Source organism: Nannobrachium achirus (assembly GCF_963921795.1).
Source record: "Nannobrachium achirus genome assembly, chromosome: 19".
NCBI classification, from domain to species: domain Eukaryota; kingdom Metazoa; phylum Chordata; class Actinopteri; order Myctophiformes; family Myctophidae; genus Nannobrachium; species Nannobrachium achirus.
The window spans coordinates 57,863,454-57,885,471 of record NC_137826.1 but is presented as its reverse complement, the minus strand read 5'-3'; the positions used below and the strand labels follow the sequence as shown (position 1 = coordinate 57,885,471).

General features: G+C 45.8%; 1 protein-coding gene across 1 annotated transcript in view; it reads right to left on the bottom strand.

Annotated features, from left to right (window-relative positions):
* The window catches only part of ltbp3 (latent transforming growth factor beta binding protein 3), a gene marked incomplete at its 3' end in the record, with an annotated part of 141,852 nt that overhangs the window by 65,412 nt on the left and 54,422 nt on the right, over positions 1-22,018 (bottom strand). Inside the window, exons 3-7 of the mRNA XM_080749585.1 lie at positions 19,266-19,532; positions 14,629-14,792; positions 12,693-12,798; positions 3,534-3,620; positions 1,442-1,558 (exon numbers count right to left, since the gene is read on the bottom strand). Coding sequence (XP_080605711.1) covers positions 1,442-1,558; positions 3,534-3,620; positions 12,693-12,798; positions 14,629-14,792; positions 19,266-19,532 — 741 coding nt within the window. The remainder of the gene's footprint in view (positions 1-1,441; positions 1,559-3,533; positions 3,621-12,692; positions 12,799-14,628; positions 14,793-19,265; positions 19,533-22,018) is intronic.

Genomic DNA, 22,018 nt, shown 5'->3' with positions numbered 1-22,018 from the left:
TGCATTTAGCCTCTCCTTTTTTGGCCCCTGGTCATGGAATGACCTTCAGGCCAGACTCAAATTTGCCGTGCTAATTCCTTTGAGAAGTTTTAAGAGAATCACTCTAGACAGATCTACAAACACTTGCACTTGTTCAGACCTGTAATAGTTGCTCTGTAGATCTCTTCCTTTTTGGGTACATTTTGCACATTGTGCGTGTATTGCTACCTGAGAAATCTAAACTATTTTTTTTATTTAAATTGTGTACATTTGTATTTTGGAGTTGTTCTTAGGTATCTGTTTGTGTATCATGGATGTTCTATGTTTGTTGTTGATGTCTTGTATGTAAAGCAAGGATCATGTAATTTGTATTTCTGCCTCTTGGCCAGGTCACACTCATAAAAGAGATTATGTCTCCATGTGTTTTTATCTGGTTAAATAAAGGTTAAATAAAAAATAAATAAAACAATCATCCACACCTCAGAGATCATCTGGGAGAAGCTCTGCTTTCTGTTCCCAGAATTAGAACTAAAATGAGGCAGCGTCAGGTTTTATGCAACACATAATCTGCAACAAACTCCCGGAAAACTGTGCTATACACGATACCATATTTCCACCTTCACTCCAGAGGGGTGAAGGTGGAATTGTATTGTATTTTGTATTAACCATTGTATATTGCTACGTCCTACTTTGTCATTCTAGTATCACATACGAAAGAAAAGATGCGTTTTGAGCTTGTAGATCGGCTATTTTTGCTTCTTTTGAATTGGAATCCTGGAATATGGTTTGGGCCAGTTGCCCATGTATACAGTATACAGTACAAATAGACTAGCCTTGCCGTGTGTATTCACACCTACAGCTATGAACTCATTTAGTTTGACTCAGGTCAGGAGGCTGCTTCAATCAACTTTTATCAACTGGCCCCTTGACATTTCTGTAATGTGTCCCACAGGTTCAGCTATTTGAGTATCACTACAGTACTCAGTACTCACCTACTCATTAGATACCAGTGTGCCCTTCTAGCTGCAAGCCAGGTACAGTCCAGTACTCACCTACTCTTTAGATAGCAGTGATCATGTTTAGTGTACTTAAGGTACTCACCTACTCATTAGATACCAGTGTGCCCTTCTAGCTGCAAGCCAGGTACAGTCCAGTACTCACGATTCACCTACTCTTTAGATAGCAGTGATCATGTTTAGTGTACTTAAGGTACTCACCTACTCTTTAGATACCAGTGATCATGTTTAGTGTACTTAAGGTACTCACCTACTCTTTAGATACCAGTGATCATGTTTAGTGTACTTAAGGTACTCACCTACTCTTTAGATAGCAGTGATCATGTTTAGTGTACTTAAGGTACTCACCTACTCTTTAGATAGCAGTGATCATGTTTAGTGTACTTAAGGTACTCACCTACTCATTAGATACCAGTGATCATGTTTAGTGTACTTAAGGTACTCACCTACACATCTGTTCCTGTCCAGAGAGTAGCCAGACTTACAGGAACACTTGAAGCTTCCCAGAGTGTTGAGACAGTCTCCATTCTGACACACTCCCTGCATGGAGCACTCGTTGATGTCTGGAAGCAGAACAAAACATTACATTATCTATAGTAGGGCTGTCACGATATCACATTTTACAGGACGATTAATTGTCACTCAAATAATTGGCGATTAACGATTTAATTGTGTTTGGCTTTTAAGCTTTGAAATTGCACATGGCAGATATGACACATAACCTCGATATACAAATAGATTACTGACATATTTGCCAACTTACTACTTAAAAAATAACTTTGATAGTGGAAATAGCCGATCTACAAGCTCACAACGCGTCGCGATGCGTTGTGAGCTTGTAGATCTGCTATTTCCACTATTTCGGACATTTTTCAACATTCACGATTATGACGATTATGACAAAATAATTGCGATAATGTCAAATAATCACGATTAGACGATTATGTAATAATTGTGACAGCCCTAATCTTAGCCCCATTTCCACTGTAGGGCCAACCCAGAACTAGAACCAGAACCTTCCAGAACCAAGAACTTTCCAGAACCTGTGAAGTTACGGGACCAAGTTCTGCTTACGTTTCCATATAACCAGAACTAACAGGGAAGGTCCAGAAAAAGAGCATCAGTGCTGCTGGCCCCGCCCATAGGTCCCCAGAACTAAAGTTTAGTTCTACCTCAGGAGCAGGACCTAAAAAAGGTTCCAGGAACCTTGACTAAAACATTATCTACTATCAACAACAATACAATGACAACGTCACTACTAGACCTAAAGCTGCACTATGAAACTTTACGTGGGATTGTTAAACTAGGTTTTCTTGTGCAAGCGCTGACATTGTTTTCCCACTGAGCTAATAGAGCCTGCGTGCTTGCTCAGGGGAGAAATACAAATTCGACCTTCAGGTCAAAGTTTGTGTCAAACGAGAAACAAGAATGTCGTGTAGTCATTCAAATACTGACATCATAGAGCTTTAACATACTAGGGCATTCACCAATAGTGTTTTTTAGTATTCGAATTATTCGACCTCAAAGTATTCGAATAGTCGAATATTCGACAGGACTGGCCAAACTGTCAAATATAAAGTAAGCAACATTGTGAAAATAGACGATCTACATGCCCGTTGCGAGGCGTTGTGAGCATGTAGATCTGCTATTTTCACAATATTTATCGTGGAACCGAGTCACATTAAATGCAATACCTACAATTCCAAGTGCTTGTCAGGGTGGGGGTCCCCAGTTCAAATATGTCTATTTTGGGGGACACGGCCTAAAAAGGTTTGAGAACCCCTGGTATAGAGCATTAACAAATTCATCCACCAGGGGCATTGCCAAAAAAAAGAAAAAGAGGCAAATATTCGACTTCGGTGAACAACGTTGAATAGTGACTTTGATATTTGAATATTTGCTGAATGACCAGTGTTGCATGGTTAGTATCTTGCATGCTAGCACATTTTATTGTATTGTCTTTGTTGTTTTGCTACCAATGTTTTTGCTGTATCATTGTTTTTATATTGATGTGTTTGCTGTGTCATTGTTTTTATATTGATGTTTTTGCTGTATGACTGTTTTTAATGACTTGTGAATTGTTGTGAAGTGCACAGAGACCCCTTGGGGTGATGATTGCACTATAAATAAAAATAAACTGAAAACTGAAACTATCTTGGCAGTGGGAGAGGTGGGAGAGACACTACTGCACCTTATGGGTGCAGTAGTGTGGGTGCTACAGTATAGGGTATAGTGTGGGTGCTACAGTATAGGGTATAGTGTGGGTGCTACAGTATAGGGTATAGTGTGGGTGCTACAGTATAGGGTATAGTGTGGGTGCTACAGTATAGGGTGCAGTGTGGGTGCTACAGTATAGGGTATAGTGTGGGTGCTACAGTATAGGGTGCAGTGTGGGTGCTACAGTATAGGGTATAGTGTGGGTGCTACAGTATAGGGTGCAGTGTGGGTGCTACAGTATAGGGTATAGTGTGGGTGCTACAGTATAGGGTGCAGTGTGGGTGCTACAGTATAGGGTGCAGTGTGGGTGCCTACAGTTACCTTGGCAGTGGGTGCTGTTGAATCTCTTGTATCCTTGTGGACAGGTGGAGCCATAATCCTCCACTATGGTCTGTTTGACCGACGCATCTGAGAGGACAAGAACACAGAGAGGACATTATGGAGGGATGGATGGATGGATGGAGGAATGGATGGAGGGATGGAGGGATGGATGGATGGATGGATGGATGGAGGGATGGATGGATGGATGGATGGAGGGAGGGAGGGAGGGAGGGAGGGATGGAGGGATGGATGGAGGGATGGATGGATGGAGGGAGGAATAGTACTTTGACCACTTCCTGTCTGTCTGTCTGTCTGTCTGTCTGTCTGTCTGTCTGTCTGTCCGTCCGTCCGTCCGCAGGGGTTAAAGCCAAAAGAAAATCCCAGGACTGACATTTATTTTCAGACCATGTCCCAATATATGATTTCTGAAACATGGCGTGTGCAGTGCACACCAATATTTGGGGTGTTTCCCTGAAGTTCTGAACTGAACTTTTTTCAGATATAGCCCCTCTGGCAAGGTTCCCCAATTTGTTTTACCCAAGGGCCGAATCACGTCTAGGGTACCAAGCTGAGGGCCACATCATTGAATCATGTCTAGGGTACCAAGCCGAGGGCCACAACATTGAATCATGTCTAGGGTACCAAGCCGAGGGCCACAACATTGAATCATGTCTAGGGTACCAAGCCGAGGGCCACAACATTGAATCATGTCTAGGGTACCAAGCCGAGGGCCACAACATTGAATCATGTCTAGGGTACCAAGCCGAGGGCCACAGCATTGAATCATGTCTAGGGTACCAAGCCGAGGGCCACAACATTGAATCATGTCTAGGGTACCAAGCCCAGGGCCACAGCATTGAATCATGTCTAGGGTACCAAGCCGAGGGCCACAACATTGAATCATGTCTAGGGTACCAAGCCGAGGGCCACAACATTGAATTATGTCTAGGGTACCAAGCCCAGGGCCACAGCATTGAATCATGTCTAGGGTACCAAGCCGAGGGCCACAGCATTGAATTATGTCTAGGGTACCAAGCCCAGGGCCACAACATTGCAGGGGGCGACGGTGGCGTTCCCGCTACTCCAGCGACAGTTCAGATATCGTTGTTGTCGGGTAAAGATCTTGTAAGTCCAAAACAGTTCGTTTTGCATTTATCATTTTAAAAATGATTTAAACTAGTGAAAACAGCCGATCTACAAGCACTGTGTGCTTGCAGATCTGCTGTTTTCACTACTTTTGTGAGACGGCCTCGTATGATGAAGCAGGGCTTTACTTTGCGAAAGAACGTACACATTTGGAGATATGAGGTTTCCACCCGACAATGACGATATACTAGTGTTGTTGCTGCTCTTATATACCACCATTATTACTGGGGTTCGGCCGGCCCCCCGCCGGCCGAAAATGGCCCACGGGCCACCTATTGGGGAACCCTGCCCTATGGAACTTTAACCCCTCTGTCTGTCTGTCTGTCTGTCTGTCTGTCTGTCTGTCTGTCTGTCTGTCTGTCTGTCGCTCTCAATAAAATGAAAGGACAACTCCAAAAGGGGAGTGAGCTTCTGAAAAAAAAGAGAAATCACAAAAAAGTAAAAACAAAGAGTGCAGGAGGGGACTTTCCACTTTATGTGGGAGGAGGTCTCTCTCTCTCTCTCTCTCTCTCTCTCTCTCTCTCTCTCTCTCTCTCTCCCTCTCTCTCTCTCTCTCTCTCCCCCCCCCCCCTCTCTGAAACGCTCCAAATGTAATTCTTTAAAGTGGAGAGAAGAGAAAAGAGAGAGAGAGCTCATAGTTTCCATTCACTTTTTTCATGAAAATATAAAAAAATAAAAAAGTGTAACTTATAAATAGATATGACTGTGATTTTTTTTAAGAGGGAAAGGAATACTAAGACAGACATTCCAGACACAACGCAGCTGCTTTCAGTCTCTGGAGGTTTCATATTATAGTGATTCAGAGCTCTGACATTCTGCTCTGAAAACCTTTTAAAAAAGCAGGGCCAGAGGAGGGCCGTGCTCAGTTCAGAAACCTGTCTACTCAGTGTGTCTCAGAGGAGGGCTGTGGACAGTTCAGAAACCTGTCTACTCAGTGTGTCTCAGAGGAGGGATGTGGACAGTTCAGAAACCTGTCTACTCACTCTGTGTCTCAGAGGAGGGCCGTGGACAGTTCAGAAACCTGTCTACTCACTCTGCGTCTCAGAGGAGGGCCGTGGACAGTTCAGAAACCTGTCTACTCACTCTGCGTCTCAGAGGAGGGCCGTGGACAGTTCAGAAACCTGTCTACTCACTCTGCGTCTCAGAGGAGGGCCGTGCTCAGTTCAGAAACCTGTCTACTCAGTGTGTCTCAGAGGAGGGCTGTGGACAGTTCAGAAACCTGTCTACTCAGTGTGTCTCAGAGGAGGGATGTGGACAGTTCAGAAACCTGTCTACTCACTCTGCGTCTCAGAGGAGGGCCGTGGACAGTTCAGAAACCTGTCTACTCACTCTGCGTCTCAGAGGAGGGCCGTGGACAGTTCAGAAACCTGTCTACTCACTCTGCGTCTCAGAGGAGGGCCGTGGACAGTTCAGAAACCTGTCTACTCACTCTGCGTCTCAGAGGAGGGCCGTGGACAGTTCAGAAACCTGTCTACTCAGTGTGTCTCAGAGGAGGGCCGTGGACAGTTCAGAAACCTGTCTACTCAGTGTGTCTCAGAGGAGGGATGTGGACAGTTCAGAAACCTGTCTACTCACTCTGTGTCTCAGAGGAGGACTGTGGACAGTTCAGAAACCTGTCTACTCAGTGTGTCTCAGAGGAGGACTGTGGACAGTTCAGAAACCTGTCTACTCACTCTGTGTCTCAGAGGAGGACTGTGGACAGTTCAGAAACCTGTCTACTCACTCTATGTCTCAGAGGAGGGCTGTGGACAGTTCAGAAACCTGTCTACTCAGTGTGTCTCAGAGGAGGGATGTGGACAGTTCAGAAACCTGTCTACTCAGTGTGTCTCAGAGGAGGGATGTGGACAGTTCAGAAACCTGTCTACTCACTCTGCGTCTCAGAGGAGGGCCGTGGACAGTTCAGAAACCTGTCTACTCAGTGTGTCTCAGAGGAGGGCCGTGGGCAGTTCAGAAACCTGTCTACTCACTCTGCGTCTCAGAGGAGGGCCGTGGACAGTTCAGAAACCTGTCTACTCAGTGTGTCTCAGAGGAGGGCCGTGGACAGTTCAGAAACCTGTCTACTCAGTGTGTCTCAGAGGAGGGCTGTGGACAGTTCAGAAACCTGTCTACTCAGTGTGTCTCAGAGGAGGGCTGTGGACAGTTCAGAAACCTGTCTACTCAGTGTGTCTCAGAGGAGGGATGTGGACAGTTCAGAAACCTGTCTACTCACTCTGTGTCTCAGAGGAGGGCCGTGGACAGTTCAGAAACCTGTCTACTCACTCTGTGTCTCAGAGGAGGGCTGTGGACAGTTCAGAAACCTGTCTACTCACTCTGTGTCTCAGAGGAGGGCTGTGGACAGTTCAGAAACCTGTCTACTCACTCTGTGTCTCAGAGGAGGGCCGTGGACAGTTCAGAAACCTGTCTACTCACTCTGCGTCTCAGAGGAGGGCTGTGGACAGTTCAGAAACCTGTCTACTCAGTGTGTCTCAGAGCTGTGGGCAGTGTTTAGTGTGAATCACAGATGCACAGTACGGGGCTCCTCCTTGTCAAAGGCAGCGCAGCCTGAGTCACAAAGTAAAGCCAGAGATGGAATAACAGCGGAATGGAAAAGAGATGCCTGGCCAACATCTACTGGAGGCCTGAAACACAATCTGTATGGAAGCCATGACAATGATCCTACACTGTCTGTCTGGGAGCATAAAGACTCGTCACTGTCTGGCCAAAACCGATTGGCCCTCTCTTTTCTTTCATAAATATGTGCTATTGAACACCCTTTATGTCTGTGTGTTGGTTAAAATAATATTGAACCAATGAAAAGTAGTAAAAAGTATTGTTGTGATGTTTTATCTGCTTATTGTAAGTCGCTTTGGATTAAAAGTGTCTGCTAAATGCCTAAACTGTAAACTGTAAGCACTTTGGTCAAAACCTCCTAACTCCACCACTCATTTTCCCGAAAAAACATTTTGGAGTTAGGAGGTTCACTGTCTGAGATATACTGTCTGTCTGTCTCTCTCTCCCTCTCTCTCCCTCTCACTCTCTCTCACGGTTTCATTTTCCACAATTACTTCCTTTTTTTTCCCCCCTGTTCTTTTTTTTCCTCATCTTCTTCTAAACCCTAACCGTTCTTTCTGCAGCGGCACTGACTCACAGCCCCCTCCCCCCTCCCCCTCCTACACATCCACAAACAGGCTTTTATAGACACATAAAGTGATTGTTGCTTGTGAAGGGTGGGGGTGGGAGGGGTGTCGGGGGGGGGGGGGGGGGGGGGGTGGGAGGGGTGTCAGGGGGGGGGGCGTGAGATGAAAGGTACGAACCGCAGGCTGGCATTTCTGGCTCCATAAACAAGCGTGTTAATTCACCACCGCAGACACAACACTATATATATATATATATATATATATATATATATATACATACACACACACACGTACATGCAGTATGTATGCTGTGAAAAAGCTAAACTCTCACGATGCATTTCTAAATGAAAGTGTCAGTCCAAATGTGATTGATTGATTGATTGATTGATCGATTTGCCAAATGAAAAGGTCAGTTATCAACCTTTTTACGATTGAGAACAATTCAGGCATTTATCAGACGCTCTTAACCCTTTCCAAGCCACGGGGAGCCCCTTAATATTAAAACCGGAATATACCGGACATCTGAGCAAGGAGTCTCAGCCGCGCCGTCTTTTACCGTACTGGGTCATTAAAACCGAAATAAATGATTTTTATCCGAAAATCGGCGATCGTCTAACCTTCCCTAGTCACCGCTCGTCCATCGATAGCTCATGGCTGCTCTGACATGAAGCAGAAGTGACGTCAGGTCCTTTCCTTCTTCAGGCTTCCTTGCAGCCGTCCGTTTACTGTTTAGACGATTACATTAGTATAGCTGGAGTGCTAAGGGCTAAGCTAGCCAAAATGCTCACATCGACTGTTCAGTCATACCTGGACCATATGCTTGGATTATATGCACACGGATCGCGCACGCGAAACGCACGGGGAGACGATGCCTCGGCCTAAACCCCCACTTTATCCCGATGGAGATCCAGATATTCATGGTGAGCAAACGACCGGGGGATTGAAAAAAAAAAAAAAACAACGGCGTGGTTCAAGAAGGAGGGGTGGCGGGCTCATGTTTATAAACATAATATTATGTCTCAGATCATAATACAATATGGCTAATCTACCAACAAGCATTCTATTTCGTCTGGCGAAGTGTGTTAATGCAGACTGATTCACAGTATGCAAGGATAACACATGGTAATGCTACACACTGCAAAAAGCAACCTCATGGTGGCGCTAGAAGAGGGGCATGTGAGAAATCAGGGGCGGAGGTTGTGGTTTGCCATCCAAGAAGTGTGTGTGCAAAGTTTGGCATGGATAGGGGCAACGGTGCCAGAGATAGGCCAAAAGTGTGACATGACGTGACGGACAGACGGAGTGACTGACTGACTGACTGCCTGACTGATTGACTGACTGACAGATAGACAGAGGGACTGACTGACTGACAGACTGACAAACTCACTGGGTTGAAAAAAAGGAGTGCATTTTTTTGTCAACTAGTGAAAATCCCTTCGATATGCAATTGAAAGTGGCTCTTTCTCCAGGGATGTGAATGTAGCTATTATATCATTATTGTTGAAGAAGAACAAGGATCCCACAGATTGCGCAAGCTATAGACCGCTTTCACTTTTGAATTCTGATCTAAAAGTTTTTGCTAAGGTGCTTGCGCGTCGCTTGCAGGGTTTTATGACCACCTTAGTACACTGTGATCAGACAGGTTTCATAGGAACTAGACTAGCCTCTGATAATGCTAGACGACTATTGCATATCATCGATAGGGCTAAGGAGCTGAGGACCCCCGCCGCAGTGTTGTCGCTCGATGCGTTGAAGGCATTTGATCGTCTGGAATGGTCTTACCTGTGGGCTGTACTAGATAAAATGGGATTTGGTGCTTCATTCATACATTTTGTTAAAGTACTTTATTCTAATCCGTCAGCGATGGTCCTAACCGGTAAGATCTGTTCGCCGCTATTCACGATTGGCAGATCTTCGAGGCAGGGTTGTCCCCTTAGTCCTCTCCTTTTCGCACTTTCACTCGAACCCTTGGCTCAGACAGTGCGTCAGTCTGCAGATATTACTCCTGTTTCGATTAACAACACACAGCATCGCATTTCCCTATATGCTGACGATATTCTACTGTTCATTGAGAATGCACCACAGTCAATTACTCATGTCCTTCAAATCTTTGATCAGTTCAGTTCCATTTCCGGCTACAAAATTAATTGGACGAAGTCAGCCCTTCTACCTCTAAATGATCAGATGAGATCTGCTATCCTGCCGCCCATAATCCCAGTAGTAAGCCAATTCAAATATCTTGGCATAGATATTTTCCCCTCTCTTCAGGCTATTGTTAAGAACAACTATGGTGACACTCTAAATAAGATTTGTCTTGATTTAGATAGATGGTCATCTTTGCCCAACTCTCTCCAAGCTCGAGTTTCAATCATAAAGATGAATGTTCTTCCTAGGGTTAACTTTGTAAGCTCTATGCTCCCTTTGCCACCACCGCCGCAATACTGGAATAAGCTTCACTCTTCGATATCTAAGTTTGTGTGGAAAGGGAAACGCCCTCGTCTTAAACTTTCTCTATTACAGCGTGCTAGAGATGATGGCGGCCTTTCATTGCCCAACTTTAAATTTTATTATTGGGCCTTCACGCTCCGCCCCCTTTTAAATTGGTTTAACCCAGCAAATAAGGTTTCTTGGAGAGAGCTTGAGGAGAGTTTAGTGCAGCCTGTTGAATTGAGAGATCTTATCTATTCAAACATAACTACACATCAATGCAAAGTTCGCTTTGGACCTATCATTTCTCATTTAGTGGCAGTATGGAGAGCAGCTGAAAAGATGTGTAAGATTGATTGTAAATGGAACTTATTTTCCCCAGTGTTCAATAATCAAAGACTTTTAATCGAGGATCGCCCCATTCGCTTTCCAAGGTGGAGGGCTAAGGGGATTCGTACATTAGGGGACTTATTTGATAGAAATGGTTTACGACCTTTTCGAGATTTGTGTGACATCTTCAATCTGCCTGGAAATACCCTTTTTTTCTACTTCCAACTGAGATTGTCCATGAGGACCTATGGGGTCCCATGGCAAGCTCCCCTTAGATTGCACCCCTTCCATGAGTTTATCTGTGATGGTAACAGAACAAGAGGTTTGGTTTCCACCCTCTATGGTTTTTTATTAGACTGTAGTTATGGGCCCCTATCTGTTGATACTGTTTGGAGGAATGATGTACCAAATTTGGACCCTGACTTTTGTTGGGACACAGTGTGGTCTAACATTAGGCTATCTTCTAGAAATCCAGACCATCAACAAATTCATTTAAATTTTGTTCATCGGACTTATTTAACTCCCCGCAGACTATGTGCTATGAGGATTTTGAATAATCCCAACTGCACTCTCTGCGCCTCAAATAGTATTGGTACCTTCCTTCACATGGTTTGGGAATGCCCAAATGTGTCGTCATTCTGGAATATGGTTGCCTCAAAACTTTCAACTATTTTTAGTATTAATATCATATCTTCTCCTTCTTTATTTTTATTAAATGACGTCTCACAGTTGCAACTAAACAATATACGCAAGCGCATCTTCTTTGCTGGATTAACGGCGGCGAAGAAGATGGTAGCTACGCGGTGGAAACCTCCTCATACGTTAACGTTTCGCCAGTGGGCCTTAACCTTTCTAGATATAGTATATTTAGAGCAGTCGATAGCAAGGTTACACGGAGCAAAAGAAGAAAACATTAATATGTGGTCGGACATTGCAGATAAGCTTAAGGCTATGATTCAAGAAATCACTATATAGTGGTAACAGCCTAGCACAGGCATGCACTATTGTACATTCCGTGTTGGTCCGGGGAAAGGGGGTGGGTGGGTTTTCTTTTCCTTTTCTTGTTTTGCTATTGTTTGTGTTTGTCTGTTAATTGCATTTTTCTTTTGATTAATGTTTTACTTTTTCTTGTTCTATTCATATGTATGTCTCTAATTTTATGTTATGGAAAATAAAAATAATTGATAACAAAAAAAAACTAGTGAAAATCCCCAACAAGATGCTCTGTGATACAAATGGGTGACACATTTAAAGAAGCTACAAGACCAAGCCTTTTATAGTTACGGCCAATGCATGGCCAGAATATAAAAACACCTACGCAGGGTGAAAAAAAGGGTAGTTTAGGACATTATAAACACACATACTGGGTAGTTTAGGGCATAATAAACACGCTTACTGGGTAGTTTGGGACAATACAAACACACTTACTGGGTAGTTTGGTCGTTTGGGACATTATAAACACACTTACTGGGTAGTTTAGGGCATAATAAACACACTTACTGGGTAGTTTAGGACATTATAAACACACTTACTGGGTAGTTTGGGACATTATAAACACACTTACTGGGTAGTTTGGTAGTTTGGGACATTATAAACACACTTACTGGGTAGTTTGGTAGTTTAGTACATTATAAACACACTTTCTGGGTAGTTTGGTAGTTTAGGACATTATAAACACACTTACTGGGTAGTTTGGGACATTATAAACACACTTACTGGGTAGTTTGGGACATTATAAATACACTTACTGGGTAGTTTGGGACATTATAAACACACTTACTGGGTAGTTTGGTAGTTTGGGACATTATAAACACACTTACTGGGTAGTTTGGGACATTATAAACACACTTACTGGGTAGTTTAGGACATTATAAACACACTTACTGGGTAGTTTGGGACGTTATAAACACACTTACTGGGTAGTTTGGTAGTTTAGGACATTATAAACACACTTAGTGGGTCGTTTGGTACTTTAGGGCATTACAAACACACTTAGTGGGTAGTTTGGTAGTTTGGGACATTATAAACACACTTACTGGGTAGTTTGGGACATTATAAACACACTTACTGGGTAGTTTATGGCATTATAAGCACACTTACTGGGTAGTTTGGTAGTTTAGGACATTATAAACACACTTACTGGGTAGTTTGGGACACTGGTAGCATTTGTTCTGTCCCCATGAGTTCCCCACACTGCCACAACAATCCTCCTGATTGGTCAAGACCGGGAGAGGGGTGGAGTTACACTGAGAGAGATACAGTGAGAGAGAAACAGTGAGAGACAGACAGTTAGAAAGAGAGGGAGAGAGAGAGAGAGAGACATGCAGTTAGTTAACTCATTTAGGCCTAACCTATAGTTAGGCCCAAATCAGAAATTAGCCTACAAAAACAAATATGTTGCTACATACTGTACATGTACTGTAAGCTCCTCCCATACACTAAAATGTGTACCCGGCCTGTAAAACATTGCTTAACTTCCAACTTCCAACTAAGACTAATCCCAAAAGACTAAAACTAGACTAAGACTAAAATGTTTTGATATTTAGTTGACTAGACTAAGACTAGACTAAAACAATTTCAGAAGACTAAACCGGACTAAGACTAATTCAAAATTGTATAAGACTAAATCAAAACTGTCTGACAAAACTAACACTGCTACTACTACTACTACTACTACTACTACTACTACTACTACTAATACTAACCAGTAAGACTCCCTAATCGGGAGATAAGCGACCGTTGGTCGCTTATCTCCACAAATAGGCCAAAAGTTTGTTTTACCAATTATCAAGACATACGGGTAGTTGACAGTTTGCCATGGTTACTCATTGAAGTTGAATCTCCATATATGGAGATAACCTACGCATCACACTAAGTCTGACCTCACCAGCCCATATTTGGGCATGAGCAACTTATGTCTCCATATATGGAGATATGATGACATCACACAGTCCTCAGCCGATGATGTGGCGTGATGTCATACAATACACAAACGAGCCCTACAGTATAAAGGGGCAATTCTTGCCAGGAAAGAAGCATTTCTTCGACTCAGACCTTATCGCCAGGGTTGGCTTATAGCAGCTGTCGGTAGGACCATATATGGATTCTGTTAGTGTGGATCTCCTAACAGGGCATCATCTGGGATACAATCCCTGTTATGCCCATATATGGAGATCCCTAACAGAATCCCTTTCATGCCCATATATGGAGATCCCTAACAGAATCCCTTTTATGCCCATATATGGAGATCACTAACAGCTAACAGAATCCCTTTTATGCCCATATATGGAGATCCCTAACAGAATCCCTTTTATGCCCATATATGGAGATCCCTAACAGAATCCCTTTTATGCCCATATATGGAGATCCCTAACAGAATCCCTTGTATGCCCATATATGGAGATCCCTAACAGAATCCCTTTTATGCCCATATATGGAGATCCCTAACATAATCCCTTTTATGCCCATATATTATGGAGAAATCCCTGCTCTGAGTATCTGACATCAGTGTGATGTCACCTGTTTATGCCCATATATGGAGATCCCTGCTCTGCGTATCTGGTTGCTATGGTAAACAGTTGGTTGCTAGGGTAAAAAAACATGGTTGCTATGGTAAACAGTTGGTTGCTAGGGTAAACAGTTGGTTGCTAGGGTAAAACCATGGTTGCTAAGGTGGTTGCTAATCTACACTAACAAACCAGCAACAACAGACTGTTGCCACAGCAACGTACACAAAGGTTTGTGTACACATGTGGTGTGATGTCATACTGATGCGGAGATATAAGCAGGGCAAAGGTGTGACGTGTGACGTGTGACGGACGGACGGACGGACGGACGGACGGCCGGTGGAGGTTTTCATAGTAAACTGCTCCCTGACGGTCGCAATAATAATAATAATAATACTACACCAAACTTATATAGCGCTTTTCGAGGTACCCAAAGTCGCTTTACAAAACAAATAAAAAAAAGTTCAAACAACTTTATTTAAGAACTTTATATGACGTAGCACTCACAGCCTGTTTGGGCGTGGTCTCTTATTTAAGAATTTTATATTTTGAGTATGATGTGTCACTCACAGCCTGTTTGGGCGTGGTCTCCTGGAAGCACCGCCCCTTGGGTTTGTGTCTCTGTGGCAGGAGGCGGGTCATGGCCTTGTGGGGGGGCTTGGCCTCTGATTGGTCCAGAGGATGGATGTACACCGAGGTGTCCGGACCGTGGTGCACGCGCACGTTGATCTGGACTGGAAGACATGCGCACACGCACACACACACACACACACACACACACACACACACACACACACACACACACACACACACACACACACACACACACACACACACACACACACACACACTTACTGGGTAGTTTGGTAGTTTGGGACATTATAAACACACTTACTGGGTAGTTTGGGACATTATAAACACACTTACTGGGTAGTTTGGGACATTATAAACACACTTACTGGGTAGTTTAGGACATTATAAACACACTTACTGGACTACACACAGAACTACACACAGAAAACACTGACAATGATCCATAAAATAATGTACTCTGGCTAAAACAGGCCTGTATAATTCCATACATTAAAAATCTTTCAAAAAATAGCGGATCTACAAGCTCTGAATCGCCAAATAGGGACCGTGGACAACGACGTTGGAAATAACGATGAAAAATATGACTTTTCTGTTAACGTAATCCAGATGTTCTTATGGAATGGAAACGGCTCCAACAGTTATGTAAAATGATTGTGATTTGCTCAGATAACTGTTATGTAAAATGGTTGTGATTTGCTCAGATAACTGTTATGTAAAATGATTGTGATTTGCTCAGATAACTGTTATGTAAAATGGTTGTGATTTGCTCAGATAACTGTTATGTAAAACGGTTGTGATTTGCTCAGATAACTGTTATGTAAAATGGTTGTGATTTGCTCAGATAACTGTTATGTAAAATGATTGTGATTTGCTCAGATAACTGTTATGTAAAATGGTTGTGATTTGCTCAGATAACTGTTATGTAAAATGGTTGTGATTTGCTCAGATAACTGTTATGTAAAATGGTTGTGATTTGCTCAGATAACTGTTATGTAAAATGGTTGTGATTAGCTCAGATAACTGCAGACACATAATTCTTATGTCATAGCAAGTCCTGACAGGGAGAAAATTGGACAGGAGATCTATCTCATTAGGATGACCCTGACACTGAGGACAGACCATGATAGATGGCAGGGGTGTCGCAACAAATTCTGGGCCCTGGCTACAAGAATTCACTCACATTTTGTGCTTTAACTATTGAAAAATAGCAGATATACAAGCTCGTAGATCTGCTATTTTTGAAAAATTAAGTCTTTGAATATTTCAAATCCTTCTCTTTGAAAACCCTATGTTTCTATGTCAGTGGTGCTCAAACATTTTCATGTCAAGGACCCCCAAAATGATATGTATTTGGCCCAATGATAATTATGTATTTGACCACGCTGTGAGCTTGTATATCTGCTATTGGGCCCTAGTAACTCAGTCCCATGGGTTATAAATAAAAATCATATAAGCATGTTTAGCTTGCTGCTTAGCAGAAATGACATTTTAAAATATATTTTCTTGAACGGTAATGCCCGTTTCCATTACTTGCCATTCGGGAGCTGCTGTTCCAGACTCTACATAGCATTCGGAGATTGTGGAATAGTTGTCTGGCTACGCGAGACTACCCTAACCCTAACCCATTTGGCCTTCCTGCCCTGGCATTTGGCCTTTGTGCCCTCAACAAATTGACAACACCAAAGGCCATGTGGCCTTGCACCTAAAATGAAGAAATTCCAGGCCTGGTGCCCGCCCTGTGCCAGGGTGACCACATGCTCCCTGCCTTCAGAGGAGTGGTGCCCACCCTGTGCCAGGGTGACCACATGCTCCCTACCTTCAGAGGAGTGGTGCCACCCTGTGCCAGGGTGACCACATGCTCCCTACCTTCAGAGGAGTGGTGCCACCCTAGTGCCAGGGTGACCACATGCTCCCTACCTTCAGAGGAGTGGTGCCACCCTAGTGCCAGGGTGACCACATGCTCTCTACCTTCAGAGGAGTGGTGCCACCCTAGTGCCAGGGTGACCACATGGTCTCTACCTTCAGAGGAGTGGTGCCACCCTAGTGCCAGGGTGACCACATGCTCCCTACCTTCAGAGGAGTGGTGCCACCCTAGTGCCAGGGTGACCACATGCTCTCTACCTTCAGAGGAGTGGTGCCACCCTAGTGCCAGGGTGACCACATGCTCTCTACCTTCAGAGGAGTGGTGCCACCCTAGTGCCAAGGTGACCACATGCTCCCTACCTTCAGAGGAGTGGTGCCACCCTAGTGCCAGGGTGACCACATGCTCCCTACCTTCAGAGGAGTGGTGCCACCCTAGTGCCAGGGTGACCACATGCTCTCTACCTTCAGAGGAGTGGTGCCACCCTAGTGCCAGGGTGACCACATGCTCCCTACCTTCAGAGGAGTGGTGCCACCCTAGTGCCAGGGTGACCACATGCTCTCTACCTTCAGAGGAGTGGTGCCACCCTAGTGCCAGGGTGACCACATGCTCTCTACCTTCAGAGGAGTGGTGCCACCCTAGTGCCAGGGTGACCACATGCTCTCTACCTTCAGAGGAGTGGTGCCACCCTAGTGCCAGGGTGACCACATGCTCTCTACCTTCAGAGGAGTGGTGCCACCCTAGTGCCAGGGTGACCACATGCTCCCTACCTTCAGAGGAGTGGTGCCACCCTAGTGCCAGGGTGACCACATGCTCCCTACCTTCAGAGGAGTGGTGCCACCCTAGTGCCAGGGTGACCACATGCTCTCTACCTTCAGAGGAGTGGTGCCACCCTAGTGCCAGGGTGACCACATGGTCTCTACCTTCAGAGGAGTGGTGCCACCCTAGTGCCAGGGTGACCACATGCTCCCTACCTTCAGAGGAGTGGTGCCACCCTAGTGCCAGGGTGACCACATGCTCTCTACCTTCAGAGGAGTGGTGCCACCCTAGTGCCAGGGTGACCACATGCTCTCTACCTTCAGAGGAGTGGTGCCACCCTAGTGCCAGGGTGACCACATGCTCCCTACCTTCAGAGGAGTGGTGCCACCCTAGTGCCAGGGTGACCACATGCTCCCTACCTTCAGAGGAGTGGTGCCACCCTAGTGCCAGGGTGACCACATGCTCTCTACCTTCAGAGGAGTGGTGCCACCCTAGTGCCAGGGTGACCACATGCTCTCTACCTTCAGAGGAGTGGTGCCACCCTAGTGCCAGGGTGACCACATGGTCTCTACCTTCAGAGGAGTGGTGCCACCCTAGTGCCAGGGTGACCACATGCTCCCTACCTTCAGAGGAGTGGTGCCACCCTAGTGCCAGGGTGACCACATGCTCCCTACCTTCAGAGGAGTGGTGCCACCCTAGTGCCAGGGTGACCACATGGTCTCTACCTTCAGAGGAGTGGTGCCCACCCTAGTGCCAGGGTGACCACATGCTCTCTACCTTCAGAGGAGTGGTGCCACCCTAGTGCCAGGGTGACCACATGGTCTCTACCTTCAGAGGAGTGGTGCCACCCTAGTGCCAGGGTGACCACATGCTCCCTACCTTCAGAGGAGTGGTGCCACCCTAGTGCCAGGGTGACCACATGCTCCCTACCTTCAGAGGAGTGGTGCCACCCTAGTGCCAGGGTGACCACATGGTCTCTACCTTCAGAGGAGTGGTGCCACCCTAGTGCCAGGGTGACCACATGCTCTCTACCTTCAGAGGAGTGGTGCCACCCTAGTGCCAGGGTGACCACATGCTCTCTACCTTCAGAGGAGTGGTGCCACCCTAGTGCCAAGGTGACCACATGCTCCCTACCTTCAGAGGAGTGGTGCCACCCTAGTGCCAGGGTGACCACATGCTCCCTACCTTCAGAGGAGTGGTGCCACCCTAGTGCCAGGGTGACCACATGCTCTCTACCTTCAGAGGAGTGGTGCCACCCTAGTGCCAGGGTGACCACATGCTCTCTACCTTCAGAGGAGTGGTGCCACCCTAGTGCCAGGGTGACCACATGCTCTCTACCTTCAGAGGAGTGGTGCCACCCTAGTGCCAGGGTGACCACATGCTCCCTACCTTCAGAGGAGTGGTGCCACCCTAGTGCCAGGGTGACCACATGCTCCCTACCTTCAGAGGAGTGGTGCCACCCTAGTGCCAGGGTGACCACATGCTCTCTACCTTCAGAGGAGTGGTGCCACCCTAGTGCCAGGGTGACCACATGCTCTCTACCTTCAGAGGAGTGGTGCCACCCTAGTGCCAGGGTGACCACATGCTCCCTACCTTCAGAGGAGTGGTGCCCGCCCTGTGCCAGGGTGACCACATGGTCTCTACCTTCAGAGGAGTGGTGCCACCCTAGTGCCAGGGTGACCACATGCTCTCTACCTTCAGAGGAGTGGTGCCCGCCCTGTGCCAGGGTGACCACATGGTCTCTACCTTCAGAGGAGTGGTGCCCACCCTGTGCCAGGGTGACCACATGCTCCCTGCCTTCAGAGGAGTGGTGCCGGCCCTGTGCCAACATGCTCCCTACCTTCAGAGGAGTGGTGCCCACCCTGTGCCAAGGTGACCACATGGTCCCTACCTTCAGAGGAGTGGTGCCCGCCCTGTGCCAAGGTGACCACATGGTCCCTACCTTCAGAGGAGTGGTGCCCGCCCTGTGCCAAGGTGACCACATGGTCCCTACCTTCAGAGGAGTGGTGCCCGCCCTGTGCCAGTGGCAGGGTGAAGACAGAGTGGGTCTGCTGGTTCCTCCCTCCTCCTTGCCCGTCCTGGTGGTGCCCGTCCTGTTTGACCAGCGTCACAGGGTAGACGGGCTGCTTGTTGCCCCGCGCCGCCTGCTGCATCTGCTGCAGGGGGAACTGGCACAGGCGGCCCGTGAAGCCCGGCGGGCACAGGCAGTGGGTCCTGGAACTGCACACGCCCCCGTTCAGACAGGTCAGAGGGCACACCACTGGGGGGGGGAGAGAGAGAGAGAGAGACATTAGACATCACTGGAGAGAGAGAGAGAGAGAGAGAGAGAGAGAGACATTAGACACCACTGGAGAGAGAGAGAGAAAGAGAGAGAGGCATTAGACACCATTAGACAGAGAGAGAAAGAGAGAGAGTAAACACAGCAGCCAGATTGGTGAGCTGCTGTGATAAGAGAAGGATATCAAATGGAACCCAACCACCTTAAAAACCATTGTATATATCCCTGCTCTGCCTGCACTTAACATTGATACATGAAAACTCTTTTCACCTGTACATATTTTGTTCTGATTGTATTGTATTGAATTGTATTGTATTGTACTGTGTACACTTCTGCTTTGGCAATGTAAACGTAAGTTTTCTCATGCCAATAAAGCCCTTTGAATTGAATTGAAATGAATTGAATTGAATTGAATTGAATTGAATTGAGTTGAGAGAGGGAGAGAGGGAGAGAGAGAGAGAGAGAGAGAGAGAGAGAGAGAGAGACATTAGACATCACTGGAGAGAGAGACAGAGAGAGGGAGAGAGAGAGAGAGCGAGAGAGAGAGAGGGCATTTACAATATAGACATTTATCAGTCTTATCCAGAGTGTCTTGCAACAGTGAGATGAGAATAAATGAAGCATAGAGTTAGTTTACGCAGGATGTAATCAGCTGTCAGTCAGATCCTTTCCTCATTCACAGCAAGGAATATTGGAGGAAGAGACACCAACGTCATTTTCGTTATCACGCAATTCCAACCGGCAGATTCGTCACACCATGGGTGCCAAACTGCAGCCGGAACTTGGGCAGAATGCCCTGGAGTCAGTGGAAGACTGTGGACCAGCTCATGAACACTATTTCTGAACAACTGAGACCTTTATAAAATACTCTGTTCAGGAAAATAAAAGAATGTCACAATGTTTTTTGTTTTGTTTTTGGAGCTGTGTGGAACACAAGCTCCCTATACGTGGCCGTGTGTGTGGGTCTGTCTGTCTCCGTGTCTGTAGCCTGCAGTAACCTTTTCTGACCACACATGTTAAGGGAGGGGCGCTGTTGCACACACACACACACACACACACACACACACACACACACACACACACACACACACACACACACACACACACACACACACACACAGCTCCACTTCGAACAGAGGTTCGATTTTTTTTTCTGCTGTGTTGATTTTTGAAAAACACCTAGTTTAACCCCTCACATGCTACTTAAAGCATATATATTTTTTTGTATTATTTTACTGGATAGTAAAATCTATGAGAGACCAACTTTGACTGGCTCCCATAAGTTTACCAAGACAAATCTGCGATGTCCCTATAGCCAAACATGTCCCATATGGCATCATGTTCTAACTGTGTGCCAAATGTCACGCTTCTTTAATAAAGTGCACAATCTTTGCCCGAAACGCTCAGACTATTCTGTCTGTTACAGGGAGAGACTCACACTGTGGAAAGAGGAGGAAGTCTGCACACTGTTCTAATGCTCCAGCAACAACTTTATTTCAGGATGGAGAGATACAACGTTTCAACCCAATCTTCATCAGGTATCAAGCGGGTCTTCATCATACCTGATGAAGACCCGCTTTGGGTTGAAACGTTGTATCTCTCCATCCTGAAATAAAGTTGTTGCTGGAGCATTAGAACCTCTTCTTTCCATGGTGCGTATTTTTGGTTCTGCACCTGTAAATGTTTTGGAGACGTGCGTGCTTCCCCCTCTGCTCAGAGACTCACACTGACCATTCAATCTGAGAGCTTCTGTCTGTTACTGGGAGGTCAAGACCTGGAGATGGAAGACAGCTTTTTACTGCAGCGTGCATGCATGTGTGCGTGTGCATTAGGGTTGGGCAATATAAACAATATGGCAATACATCGCGATAGTTTATTTGCCAATACTGTATCGATAATTCAGGCTTTGTGGAAAATACAATATGTTCCCCTGCATAGGAACCAATGGTAGAAGTCCGGTCCTGACACTCCGCTGCCTCTAGATGTCGCTTTACTATAGTAGCTACTTCCCCTTCCCACTGTTCAGTGAGTGAGGTCTCTCGAGAAAATGGCTGCGAACGACGAAAACAACATTAGAGCAGCGTCTTCAGCTTTTAAAGCTGATATATCGCAATAGTATGGTATCGCAAAGATTCGCAATATATCGTGATACTATTGCATCGTGACCCAAGTATCGTGATACGTATTGCATCGCGAGATTCTTGCAAATATCCACCTCTAGTGTGCGTGTGCATGTGCATGTGCACGTGTGTGCCAGCGTGTGTGTGTGTGTGTGTGTGTGTGCGTGGGAACCACTCCACAACGCATGGGAGAGCTGCTCTCCTGAAGGCTGATGGGAGGTGTAAAATAGCGTCCCATCAAAGATAAAACCACTGACATACAGGATCCAGCCAACATATTTAATGAGGATACAACGTTATGGTCACACTGACCTCCGTCAGCTATCACACCTGATGAGCCAAACCTTG